The 14,341-nt window shown below is 43.8% G+C and overlaps 1 protein-coding gene across 4 annotated transcripts in view; it reads right to left on the bottom strand.

Annotated features, from left to right (window-relative positions):
• The window catches only part of Nudcd3 (NudC domain containing 3), an 81,904-nt gene extending 78,453 nt beyond the window's left edge, over nt 1-3,451 (bottom strand). For 2 of the 4 annotated variants that reach the window (NM_001419338.1, NM_001103362.2), the window contains 1 exon segment: nt 3,208-3,451. In NM_001419338.1, coding sequence (NP_001406267.1) covers nt 3,208-3,399 — 192 coding nt within the window. In that variant the 5' untranslated portion in view covers nt 3,400-3,451. 4 annotated transcript variants of the gene reach the window in all.
• Between the last annotated feature and the right edge of the window lie 10,890 nt (nt 3,452-14,341).

Below are 14,341 nucleotides of genomic sequence, written 5' to 3' on the forward strand. Positions count from 1 at the left end.
AGAGGCAGGGGACCTCTTTGAATATGAGGCCAGCCTGATCTACATAGTGGGTTCCAAGCCAGTCAAGACTACATAGTGAAGAGACCCTTTCTCAAAAAAAAAAAAAAAAAAAAATCCAAAACCCCACAACAATTTATATGCCTCTGCTTCCCAGGGCCCAAATCAGTGTATAGTGGGCACTCAATAAATACTTGTTTGAAAATAGAAACTGGGGCTGAAGAGATGGCTCAGTGGTTAAGAGCTCTTCCAGAGGTCATGAGTTCAATTCCCAGCAACCACATGGTGGCTCACAACCATCTGTAATAAGATCTGGTACCCTCTTCTGGCCCGCAGTCACATATGCAGGCAGAATGCTGTACATAAAATAAATAAATAAATCTTTTTTTTTTTGGTTCTTTTTTTCGGAGCTGGGGTAAATAAATCTTTAAAAAAAAGAAAGAAAGAGAGAAAGAGAGAAAGAGAGAAAGAAAGAAAGAAAGAAAGAAAGAAAGAAAGAAAAGAAAATAGAAACTGAGGCAGGTGGTGGCGTATGACTTTAATGCCGGCGCTCAGGGAGCAGAGACAAGTGGATCTCTGTGAGTTTGAGGCCAGTCTGTTCTATAAAAGCAAGTTTCAGGATAGCCAAAGCTATACAGAAAAACCTTGTCTTCAAATCCCCACCTCAAAAAGAAAGAAAGAAAGAAAGAAAGAAAGAAAGAAAGAAAGAAAGAAAGAAAGAAAGAAAGAAAGAAAGAAAGGAAGGAAGGAAGGAGGAAGGAGGAAGGAAGGAGGAAGGAAGGAAGGAAGGAAGGAAGGAAGGAAGGAAGGAAGGAAGGGAAGGAAGATAAAAGTCTCTTGGTCAAGGCTGATGGTTGAGAACCACCTGGGGTGGGGAACGAAGGATGAGGATAAACAACTCTTAAACCTGTACTTGAGGCTGTACCCTTGGCTTCAGTAGAACCCAATGCCCTTTACTGTGACTGTTCCCCAGCTGTCCTCTACTCTGGGCTCTTCTTCAGACTCCACTAGTCCCTCCATCTCCTACAAGATCCAGTTCCACCACTCCAACAGCTCAGAGGTCAGAACTTGTCTGCGATCTCAAACTCAACTTGTCAAAAACTTCAGTTAATGAACCTCCCTGTTCCAGTCACCCAGATTTGAAACCTTGGTATATTTAGTTCACCCTACCCCTTCCTCAGCTCCCTACCTCCGATAGCATGGGCACCACACTGTAACCTATAGAGCTATCTTAACCTTTCAGAGGTAGCTGTTTTCTAAAGTTACAAGATAAGTGCATTCCCTCTATCAGTTCATCAGATAAACAAGAACCAACCTCTCAAGTTGTGCTAAAGCTAAAATAAGATGGTATATACTAGAAAGGCAAATACCAGCTAGCCACTGGGATATATTCTCTTCTCCTCCAAACCTTTCAACAATCAAAACAAAAGTTTTGATTCCTACTATGGAGTGCTTAAATGACAGGGCAGCAAGATTTGCAATCAGAAAGTTGAAGTCCTGAGTTGCAGCTATGAAGAAACAGTGAAGTTCCTGTTCTATCATCTAACCTTGTTGAACTGGGGCGTCACATTCCGAGAGCATGAAGATCAGATGGCAAGACTTCATTATAAAGTAACGTAAGGTTCCACTTCAGCCCACTTCTCACTCTCTCCAATTAGTCAAATGGCACTTGGGCCTCTGATAAGGTTGAGCTACTACAGGAACTCATGGGTTTCCATTCTGAAACTGAAACTCAGCAAACCATCCCACCCATCACCTGACGGTCATTATGTTGATAGTTACTAGAATATTCTAAGCTTGGGTTTCTTCCACTGAGAGGAACTGAGGAGAGTAACACCTGATGAGCCCAGTCTGGATTAAGACTTCAGGAGATTAAACCAGGCAGTGGTGGTTGCCTTTAATCCCAGGCAGATCTCTAAATTTGAGGCCAGACTGAGTTCCAGGACCATCAGGGATACACAGGGAAGCCCTGTCTGGGGCTGGTGCGGGGAATGGCAAACAACAAAGGAGGTGACATGAAGCACTTTTTAGATACTAACAAGTCAGATTCTAACAGTCAGGTTTAACAGTCCCCTCAAAACCTACTTTTAATCTCATTAAAAGACTCTTGCAAAACTTTCTCGATGTCATAAGTACCATTTCCATTCCTCCCTTCCAGAGAGCTCTACCACACAGAGAACTAGCAGAGCTCGCTATGACCCTCTGTGCTTTACTCTCTGAGCTGTGTCAAGAGTAGACAGACCCGGGGTTGGGGATTTAGTTCAGTGGTAGAGCGCTTGCCTAGGAAGGGCAAGGCCCTGGGTTCGGTACCCAGCTCCGGAAAAAAAAAAAAAAAAAAAAAAAAAAAAGAACCAAAAAAAGAGTAGACAGACCATCATTTAAATATCCATATCATCAGAGCCTAAATTGCAGCTGAGATGTTACATATATTCATTACATGTTTGCTTGTTTGTTACTAACTCAACAATGTCAACACTCCCAGCGCTGGAGAGTCAGGACGGAGGACCATAAATTCGAAGACATCCTGATCTACCTGACAAGTTCCAAGTCAACCAGGCCTATATAGCGAGACCCTGTCTCAAAACGAAACAATTTTTAAAAAGGTATCCAAACAACTTCAGCTAGTAATTAGTAACGCTTCAAAACCAGCTAATTTAACATAGGACATACAGATTTTAATACAAATGTAAATTTCGTAATCATTTCAATGTCCTCCGACCTAGTAAGTCACTGGCAAGAAGCCACACCCACCAATCAATACATACCAGTCATTCTTGCCACCCCCAGAGCCCGGGAATTCTGAAATTTTCAATTTTCTCCCGCTGTGAAATTCCTCCCCCTCCCGTCTGCACGGTTTGAAAACAGCCTAGCAAACCCCTTGCACCGTTCTGGGTGCACCCACAGGGTGCCTAGAGGCCCTCAAAGCCAGACTGGTAGCTTCCAACATCTAAGAACGCCCCGCACGAACCCAGCCTTGTGCCCAAAGCAGCACTTTCCTGACAACGGATCCGTGCTTCAGATAACGCCTGGCCATTTACACAAAATCACCTTTGGCACCCCAGAAAGAACCACAAAACTGAAGAGTGGTAAGAGGAGAGGCGCTGTTCCCAGACGTAGGACGCGAGCTGGGAGCACCTCTGGCGCCTGGAGGTGGAACTGGGGATAAGGACCTGCTGGATCCCAACGGCCCGCCGCCGCTCCCCACCTCACCTGCAACACCAGGGCCTGTGCGGCCCCGGGCGGGAAGCCCATGCGGTCAGTAGGATGGCGCAGCAGGCGGTAGAAGTCGGTCTTGCGGTAGAGAAAGCCGAAGAGCACGCGCAGAAAGTCCTGGACATTGCCCACGTGCTGCAGGATGCCCAGCAGGGCCTGGTCATAAAGCTCAGCAGCCCCGGGCTCCATGGCTCTACTGCCCGAGGGACGCGAACACAGTGGGCACCGCCTCACACCGGCTGATTGGCCACTTCCGGCGTGCGCGCCTAACGGCTCCCCCGGACAGCGAAGACGCGGAACTTCCGGTCCGCGCTTGTTATTACCGGCAGTAACCGATAGTCCTCCTTGCTACCCTGCTGGATCTCCTCCGCCGCCACACCTCCCTAAAAATGATTGGCATGCACTCAGTATGGTTCCTACAAGCAAGAATAACCAAAGTCGCGGTGCAGAGAGTGCTTGCCAACCATGTTTGAAGAGGGCGGAAGCATTGTGGTGACGGCCGCTTGACGTGTTCCCTGGTGATGTCACGTGGTCTGGGAGCCTTTCTTCTTTCTGGATTGAATTCCTGCCTAGATATCTGGTGCGCCTTTTATAAGCCAGGGCTACCACATTTGGTTCGTGAGCCAGGAAACGGAAAAGGAATGTTGTAGGGTTTCATAGAATTCTTATTAATAATAATTAAAATAAAAATTAATAGCTGTGAGTGAAAGGTTACATCACATTTCATTTCAAGGTGACTTGAGAGGACAAGAAAAGTGTGCTCAATGAAGGAAAAAAGTAAATACTGTAAATAGATAGATAGATGGATAGAAAGATAAATAGATATGTGTGTATGTGTGTGTATGTATCTGCATGTATAGTATGTGTGTATACACATGCCATTAGTAATAAGTGCCTGTCAAAGTAGCATGAAGCGGATTCAAAGATCATTTTGAGGCTCTGCATACAGACATTTTAACAAAACGCTTGTATAAGATTGACACACAATCAATCTGTGGTTCATACTTGTAATCCCGGCATCCAAATCTAGGCCAACCTGGGCTACAGAGTCAAACCACATCTCAAAAATAAACAAACAAACAAACAATTAATTAATGACTAGGGACATATGGTAGGTCACAAACCCCAGACAAATGGCTGAGGTACCTAATAACATATCAAAGCAGACTCTGGCCACCAGTCTCCCTCAGTCCACAGAAGTGTTACAGGATCCTTCTAGTTGGCATACCCTGCCCTCTATCCTAAACTTTTCCAGTCCAGAGTCTGAGCTGGGCTTTTCCTCTCCCAGCTTCTCTTGATTCCTATATAGCCCAGCCATTTTGGTTATGTGGTCTTCTTTGGCCTTTTGACCCCAGCTCTCTCTTACCCTCTCCCCAAACCCTTCTCCTCACATGGCCCAACTCAGTCCACAGTCAAGTCCACTCTGAACTCTCCCAGACGCCTCTGCTTCTGGCTGTGCATGCCCTCCTGTCTACATTAAAGCTCCTTCACCATAGCTAGAAGCAGTCACGTCCTCCTTTTTACTTCCTTTCTTCATTCAATGTAGCTAAATTGGTGGAGTGTGTGACTAATGTGTCCTGAGTGTTGTATAAACTGTATAGTGCCCCACATCTGTAAACCCAACACTAGAAGGTGGAGACAGGAACAGAAATTAAACATGTATTCATCCACATGGCCAGTTTGAGACTAACTTGGATTCTATAAGATCCTGACCAGAAGAAAACGAAACCAACCAAAAAAAAAAAAAAAGATTTTAATGAATTACATCTCTACTAGACTTACATCTACGAATTAACTTTTTTTTAAAGACATTGTCTCTCTGTGCAGCCTTGGCTGACCTGGAACTTGCTGTATAGACCAAACTGTCCTCAAATCCCACCGAAATATACCTGTTTCTGCCTTGCACATGCCAGGAGTAAAGGCATATGCCACCATACAGAGCAAAATATGATTTTATTTTTGTTTTCTTGTGGTACTGGGAATCAAACTCTGAGTCTTGAGCACACTAGGCAAATGCTTTTCTATTAAGATACATCCCAGCCTTAAATATCTTAATAGTGTTGGGCCCTAATAAATTTTAAGTAAAAACATACAGATAAAGTGATGTGAAGTAACGATTTAAAAGTCTTTCAACTTAGAACTTGTTTATGATCTTAAATTTTGTTTCAAGAACCCATGGCTCAGCAGTTATGACAGTCAATGGTGGCACGCATCTTTGATCCCAGCAGAGGCAGGCAGACCTCTGTGAATTCAAGGCCAGCCTGGTCTATGGAGAAAGTTCAGGACAGCCAGGGGCTACATGGAGAAACCCTGTCTCAGAAAAAAACAAAAACAAAGAACACTGACTGCTCTTCCAGAGGACCTGGATTTGATTCCCAGCACCCACATGGTGGCTCACAATCATCTATGAGTCCAGGGAATCTTCCCTCTTCTGGCATTAGAGGACACTGCATGCACATATGACATACATGCACGCATGAAGGCAAAACACACACACACACACACACACACACACACACACACACACACACACACGATGAGAAAATTTTTGTTGAGAATCCAAACAGTTTTTATGTTTTATTCATCATTATTTACCATACTGGAAGTTAATGCTTAAATTTATTAATTTGTAAATAACTATACACATCACGTGTCCATGTCAGGGTCTGAGAATTGCCACACAAACCACACGTACCCCAATTTCAGTTAAACAAGAATAGTTTATTGAACTGGGCATCCAGGTCCACATAAGGAAAAACCTAATTGTGGCACCAGCCGGTTCTCAGGGCAAGCTTTTTAAAGGAAGCCCAGGTTCAAAAGTTCGAAGACAAGCAGTGAAGTGGTACAGCAGTTTTGACTAACTAGACAGAGTACCATCAGACAACCTTCAAGCCGATCGGCCCTGAGTGAGGTAAGGGGGCTGGCAGGCAGGTAGTGAACAGAGGAATTTCAGAGCAGTGAGATAACAGGGTACAAGTGATTCAGCCATAACTTCCTGGCTTATTAGTAACATTCTTTAGTGTCAGCTATGGATAATTATTTCTTGGAAGTAGAGTCTGGGAACCTGAACTTAATTTCACCTTATGAGCAGAATGGAGACCGAATATAGAATGACTACAGCTATCTTGAAAGGAGACCTCAACAGTCAACATACTTTTAAAAAGAATATCTTTTATTTTTTCAACAACCTAATGCATATATACAATGTATCTTTTTAAAATAGAAAAGAATTATTTACTGTCTATATAGGAGTACACTAGCTGTCTTCAGACACACCAGAAGAGAGCATTTGATTCTATTACAGATGATTGTGAGCCACCATGTGATTGCTGGGAATTGAACTCAGGACCTCTGGAAGAGCAGTCAGTGCTCCTAACCACTGAGCCATCTCTCCAGCCCTTACCTTTTTTTTTTTTTTTTTAATTCACTGAATCAGTGCTGCTTGCTGTCAACAAATTTTTAAAGGGAAATAACGTGGATGGTAAAGAAGTAGCTTTCTGGTTAAGAGCACTTGCTCACATGTAGCACGCTCAGGCTAATATCAGGAATCACCTTTGCCCATTCTTCCGACATTCACTGAAGAAGGGTCTCTCAGTCAAACACAGAGTTCACTGCTATGGCTAGTCATGCCAGCCACATTTCTCTGCTGATCTCCTGTCTCTGCCTTCTGAGGCTGGAATTGCAGGCAACCACTGATCATTTACTTAGCTTCTGGGGATCGGAGTTTTAGTCGTTGCACTTGCATGGCAAGTGCTTTAACCACTGAGTCATCTTCTCAGCCACTTTGAATAATTCTTTACTATCTAAAATGTATCACAAGGAAGAGAATGGGATTCAGTCATAGTGGTGCACACCTGGCATATTAGCATTTGTATGCAGAGGCAGAAGGATTAGAACTTGAATACCAACAATAGCTACATAGAGAGTTCAAGGCCAGCCTGAGCCACATGATACCCTCTCTCCAGAAAAAAAAAAAACAGAGAGAGAGAGAGAGAGAGAGAGAGAGAGAGAGAGAGAGAGAGAGAGCGCCTCTGGAATAGGGACATCAAGGAAGGAAAGGACAAAATAGAAGGGAGGGCTACGGGGTTGGGGATTTGGCTCAGTGGTAGAGCGCTTGCCTAACAAGCGCAAGGCCCTGGGTTTGGTCCCCAGCTCCGGAAAAAAAAGAAAAAAAAGAGAAGGGAGGGCTACTTTTGAATGCAAAAAGTAAATAAAGTTATTTTAAAATAAATTAGTAGAAGCTGGGTATGGTGGCACACAGGTTTAACCTAGTGTTCAGGAAGCAGAGACAGGCTGATCTCTGTGAGTTCAAGGCCAACCAGGTCTACACAGCAAGAGGCAGACCAACTAAGGCTAAATACAGTGAGATTTTTGTCTAAAAGAAAAGGGGAAAAAGCAATGATTAAACAAACCAATAAATAATGAAGTTGGGGTTGGGGATTTAGCTCAGTGGTAGAGTGCTTGCCTAGCAAGCGCAAGGCCCTGGGTTTGGTACCCAGCTCCGGGAAAAAAAAAAATGAAGTTAATGGGCTGGAACGGTGGCTTAAATTTCCAGCACTTGGGAAGCTGGGATAGGAAGAATATCAAGAGTTCAAGACCAGCCTGGGCTACAAAGTGAGGCCCAGTTACCTACCACCAGAAGGAAGAGAGGAAGGAAGGAAGAAAGGAAGGAAGGAAGGAAGGAAGGAAGGAAGGAAGGAAGGAAGGAAGGAAGGGGAAAGGAAAAGAAGAAAGGAAGGTGTATTAAGATTATGGCTGCACGGGGGCTGGAGAGATGGCTCAGTGGTTGAGAGCACTGACTGACTGCTCTTCCAGAGGTCCTGAGTTCAAATCCCAGCAACTACATGGTGGCTCACAACCATCTGTAATGAGTTCTGATGCCCTCTTCTGGTGTATCTGAAGGCAGCTACAGTGTGCTTATGTATAATAAATAAATTAAAAAAAAAAGATTATGGCTGCACAAACAACTCCCCCATTTTCCCTACACCCCGTCAAAGATATCTCAATGCACATATACAGCTTGAAGAAGTTATAGAGAGTCGTCAGCCCAATTCCCTGGGTTTGGGGTTCTGGTAATTGTTATTTTACAAACTATAGAAAAGTTGTCATTTAAGGGATAATTTGGGAATGGTCATAATTTTGAACAGGGAAGGAATAGGTGGAATTGATTGTGTAGCCATACTCTTAATTGGTAGAAATCTTTATAATTGATACAATCATAAAGTTAAAGTTATAATATTTTTACACTATCACAGAATTTATTATAATACAGATTTAAGGTTTTCGTTGATATAAAATTTTTATATTGATAGAAAATTTGAGATCTTGTCACTCTTGGATAGGCATTGTGCCTATACAACTCATTTACAGTCCTTCTATGACTGCCATTACAAACTGTTTTTAAATGTTTAAGCAATACGAGTTAAGAGCCAGATAGCAAATTCTTGGCCCTGAGTTGATTGCTAGGATGCTTGCTGGATATTTTATTTAGAAACAGCTAAGAGTGGTTAATGGACAAAGATACATAGATAGTTTTCAAAAGCATCAGAAACCCACAAAACGTGATAGTTAATGTTATTTGTGGAGACATATCTGCTCCTAACAACTCCCCTCCCTTGGATTCAAAGAAGACACTGAACATCCACCCCCAGGTGAGGTTATACATTGTGGCGAGGTGGCCACTGGGCAGAAATTGCCTGTTTCTTCTACAGACTTGTACTGTTCATGAGAGAACACAAGTTACAGGGTAAGGACAACATAGTTCTGCCAAGACAGAATAAGCTAGTCCTTAATGATTCCTGTTTCACGAGGTCTGTCAGATGATGCTGGGCCAGAAGGCTAAAGACTGTTGATCCAACTTGTTGTTAACAGGGGCTGGGGAGATAGGCAGCTGTCTCTACAACTTGTCTCAGTTCTAGAAGCTGCGTTAAGTTTCCTATATTTTCAGATAATATTGGTCATTCTCAGGTTTCTGACGGGGTTGGAGATTAATTATAGTTCCATAGCCTACCTGGGCTATTTAGCATTGAGAAAACTCACTTGAGAGGATAGTTTTCAGATAGTATACAAGCTAGCCAGGACATAACATAATGGATTTTAAGCCTTTCTTAAGTTAGGATAGATAACAGAGTGTTCTATTTAATCAACAAAAATGATGGACTGGGTGTTAGGTGTATTTTGTACTTTGTAAATTACAGAATGGTAATAGCTGTGCTCCACTTACATTTAAGAGGAAAGTTCCTTTTTAATTGGACAGAAAGGGTGAAATGTGGTAAGAACCTTCCCCTAATGAATAAAGCTCTCAGGGGACCATTCACTGGGCAAGGAGTAGACAGGACTTCCAGGTGAGAGTGGGGAAAGAGAGGAGGAGAGAGGAAGATGGAGGAAAGAGGCAAATGATGGGGGAAGAGGAAGATGATCCAGATTCCTTGTGGCTTTAAATAGCCACAGGTAGCTATGAATATCTTATAAGGGATGGATAGTTACAGGACAACTTGTCTTATCTAGGTGGGCAGTTTATAGCAATATCAATTGGCTCTCAGTTTATTGTGTGGATGTTTTTTTTGTTTGTTTGTTTCTTTTTTTTTTCGGAGCTGGGGACCGAACCCAGGGCCTTGCGCTTCCTAGGTAAGCGCTCTACCACTGAGCTAAATCCCCAGCCCCAATGTGTGGATGTTTTTTGTGGGGTGAGAATTTACTGATATAAATCTGATTAATAAATTACAAGCCTCTAGAGTTTTGATTTTGTTGGGTTACTGGGAATTGTGACTATAACCACAGGGGCCGGATGGCTGCATAGGGCTGGCGTGGCAGTGACCAGCCAAGGGAACTTATCCAGTCGGGTAGAAACATTTCGAGGACTCCAGGCCAGAGAGTCTGCAGAGATGAGAACACCCTGATGGTGCCATATGGCTCACCAGTGCCAGCGCTACTGTCAGATGGTGTTCCTTTTTTATTATTTCTCACTACAGGAAGGACCTAAAAGAAAGTGGGAGGCTCAAGATAACTTTACGGAATAGCAAACATGCTACCATATATTTGCCCAGATATTTGAAAACCGTGATCGTACAAAAACATGCAAAGGAATGTTCATTGCCTTACTCATAACTCCAAAAATTAGAAGCAGCCAAGAGTCTGCTCACCCTCCATGGGTGAATGGTTCATGAAGGGAAATACTACTCAGCAATAAGAAGGAATGAGCTGGGGTTGGGGATTTAGCTCAGTGGTAGAGCGCTTGCCTAGCAAGTGTAAGGCCCTGGGTTCAGTCCCCAGCTCCGAAAAGAAAAAAAGGAAAAAAAAAAGAAGGAATGAGCTATCAAGCGACAATAAAAGGGAGTTTATCTTTTTTATTATTAACCACTCTCTGTGTTTGTAAGTATATAAGTATGTATGTATGTATGTATGTATGTATGTATGTATGTATGTATGTGGTAAATAAATACATCTGTGGGACTGTGCATTCTCACATACAGATGGAGGCCAGCAGTCACATCAGATGTCTTTCTCAATCTCTCTCCACCTTTTGGTTGGTTGGTTGGTTGGTTGGTTGGTTTGTTGGTTGGTTTGGTTTGGTTCCTTTTGAGACAGGGTTTCTCTGTGTAGTCCTGGTTGTTCTGAAACTCACTCTGTAGACCAGGATGTCCTCAAACTCAGAGATCCTCCTGCCTCTGCCTCCCAAGTGCTGGGATTAAAGGTATGTGCCTCCACTGCCCAGCTTGGGTTTTATTTGGTTTTGGTTTTGGTCTGTTGGGGAGTAGAGGGCAGGTCTTTCAACTAAACTTGGATTTGGATACACCGAATGGCCAGTGAGCCCTGGGGATCCTCCTTCTCTGCCCCTGGAGCACTAGCGTTATATGGAGCACTGGGGTTATAAGTGCACGCTGTCACACAGGCTTGTTCCATGGACGTGCATGATCTGAACTCAAGTCCTGATGGTTGTACAGAAAGCACTTTAGTAACTGAGCCCCCTCCCCAGCCTACTTTAGCCAGAGATGTTGTTTTCCTTGGGACACTTATCCACACATTCACTCCACTGACTCGTCTCCTTTCGTACTCTTGATTTTAATCCTCGGATGTTGAACATAGGGCAAACATTTTTTTTCAGATTACTATGCATTTCCCAGCTTTCTTTTGATTTTTGCTTTGTTTATTTTGGTTTGTATTACAGAGGGTTCCCATTTGAAATGGGCAAATCTTTTGCTTTTAAAGTTTATGGTCTCTGGGTCTGTGCTTGGGGAAATTTTCCCTCCCAAGATTATACAGGCCTCCGTGTGTAGTTGTATAGTTTTATGGATTTGTAAATATTTTATTTAATATTTATATACGGATCCAACCTACCCTCTATTCTCTCCCCTCCAGATCCTCCCTGGCCCCACACAATCTCTCCCTCCCAACTTCATGTGCAAATGTTTTCTCTCCGCCCACACTCTCTCTCTCTCTCTAATTTGATACGCACTGACTCCATGCAGTCCCTTCAGTGTGGAACTGTCTACTGGAACATGGGCAGCTTCTCAGGGCCTGGGACTCAGTTTGGGTTTCTATTGCTGTAAGGAGACACCGTAACCACAGTGTCTCTTATAAGGAAAACATTTAATTGGAGGCAACTTGCAGTTTCAGAAGTTTAGTCCTTTGTTGTCGTGCAGGAAACATGACAGCATGCAGGCAGACATGGTTCTGGGGAAGGAGCAGAAGTGACCGTGAACCACACCAGTACAGCTTAAACACAGGAGACCTCAAAGCCACACCTACCCACAAGGCCACACCTCCTAATAGTGCCACTCCTTATGAGCATAGCATTCAAACGCATGAGTCTGTGGGAGCTGATCCTAGTCAAACCACCATTGCTTGCATCCCTGAAGAAGGGTGAGTTTATTTATGTAGCCCTCAGTTGACCGTAGTGCCTCTTAGATTAGTTGAGACTTCTTGAGCCCCTGGATTATCCTGCTATGATTTCGGTTGGCTTGATCTCAGGCAGGCAGGTCTTGTATATGCTTCCCAGCCCTGTGAGTTCACATATGAAATGGCCCTATCATGTCTGGCAAAAATAGTCTCTCTTTTTGTTTTAGGATTTATTTATTTTATGTATATGAGTGCTCTGTGTACACCTGAATGCCAGAAGAGGGCATCAGATCCTATGACAGATGGTTGTGAGCCACCATGTGGTTGCTGGGAATTGAACTCAGGACCAATGGAAGAGCAGTAAGTGCTCTTAACCACTGAGCCATCTCTCCAGCCCTACCCTCTGTTTCTTAGTCTTTCTGCCCTCTCCTCCCCAATGATCTCTGAGTCTTGTGGGGAAGGCACGTGACATAGACAGCCCATTAGCTGAGCACTCCGTAGTGTCAGTCACTGCATGGTGATCAGTTACTGGTTGCTGTATTAATCACCATCTACTTCAAAAAGAAGCTTCTCTGATAAAAGTTGAGGAAAGAATGGATCTGAGTATGAAGATGCTTGAAAGGACGTCTGCTACTATGTCCAACTTAACAATACTAAGACTATATTCCCCCCATGGCCTGGAATGTAGTTAACCCAGTTTAGCCCAAGGTTTTAGCCCAGTTAATGGTACCAGGAACCGGGGCTGGAGAGATGGCTCAGCGGTTAAGAGCACCCGACTACTCTTCCAGAGGTCTTGAGTTCAATTCCCAGCAACCACATTGTTGCTCACAACCATCTGTAAAGAGATCTGATGCGGGGTTGGGGATTTAGCTCAGCGGTAGAGCACTTGCCTAGCAAGCGCAAGGCCCTGGGTTTGGTTCCCAGCTCCTAAAAAAAGAAAAAAAAAAAAAAGAGAGAGATCCGATGCCTTCTTCTGGTGTATCTGAAGACAGTTACAGTGTACTTATGTATAATAAATGAATAAATCTTTTAAAAAAAAGGTACCAGGAATGGGTTCTATCTTGTGGAACTGGCTTTAAATCCAATCAGAATGTGGTTTGTGGGAGGCTGGAGAAAAGGTTCAGCAGTGAAGAACATTGCTGTTCCTTGCAGAGAAACTCACATGGTGGGTCACAACAGTCTGTAACTCCAGTTCCAAGAGACCTGACACTGTTTTCTGGCATTCACAGACACCCAGGATGCACATAGTGGAAACACATACATGCAAGTTGAGCATGCATACACATTTTAAAAAATAAATAAGCAACTGAAAAAGCCTTTTTACAAAAATTAGAAAATGGTTGGTTGGCCCCATACATTTGTGTCAGTCTCGCACCTGTGGACACACCTGGCCAGGCCAGGTTTACAGCTGGCTGAGTTTACAGCTGGATAAGACAGAGAAACACGTTCTTCCACAGTAACAGGCACAGGACAGTTCATTTCTCTGTTTTCATTACTAGTATAATATGACATGTAGATATTTTGATCTGAATGGTTCAATAGCCGCTCCTATGCCATGAATTTGGTCCATTCTTTCCTGACTTGAAGTGCCGTTGTTAGCAGTCCCTGTTTTGTTCTTCAAACCCATGTATCTGTTCTGCAAGTGTAACGTTTTAACAAGGTGAGGTCTGAGATTCACCCTCTATTCATAGCAGATCTTCTTTAACCCGATTTCCCTCACTTCCTGACCTGCCAGTAACATTGTAAAGATCAGCTAGTAATGTGAGCTACACAGGGGGTTGGCGGAAAGTCCACCATGGTTTCCAGAGATGCTAGCTCCTTTCCTCCTCTCACAGAAGGAACTGCACCTGCTCCTCAGCCAAACACGAGCTGGACAGAGGGAGCAAAAAGGCTCAGAGGGGGATCTGGAAAGTTCCTTGTCAATCTCACCCTGGCAGAGTGCATTCTGGGAGCTGGTAGTTTGTTGAATGGGTGCCTTGGTCTGGAATGCACTCTGAGATTCCCCAGCAGATTCTCCAATGTGCCTGCTCCACAGGCAACTCTGAGAAAGGGGAACCCCCCACCCCATTCTAACCCTGTGCCTCACAGTGAAGGACAGTACCCCTGCCTGCCCGTCACAGGCTCCCGTAGCTCCCGTAGGCAAAGGAGCACGCCACAAGGCTATTCCCTTGGAAACAGAGGGGGATAGAACAAAAACATAATGCTTCCATAAATTTCCCTGCTACTTGTATCATTGTGATTGTGTCCTGTGTGAAAGTTATCCTGAACCCAGAGGCAGGATGTGTGATAGAAA

The sequence above is a fragment of the Rattus norvegicus genome, chromosome 14, assembly GCF_021556685.1.
Source record: "Rattus norvegicus strain SHRSP/BbbUtx chromosome 14, alternate assembly SHRSP_T2T, whole genome shotgun sequence".
Taxonomy (NCBI): Eukaryota; Metazoa; Chordata; class Mammalia; order Rodentia; family Muridae; genus Rattus; species Rattus norvegicus.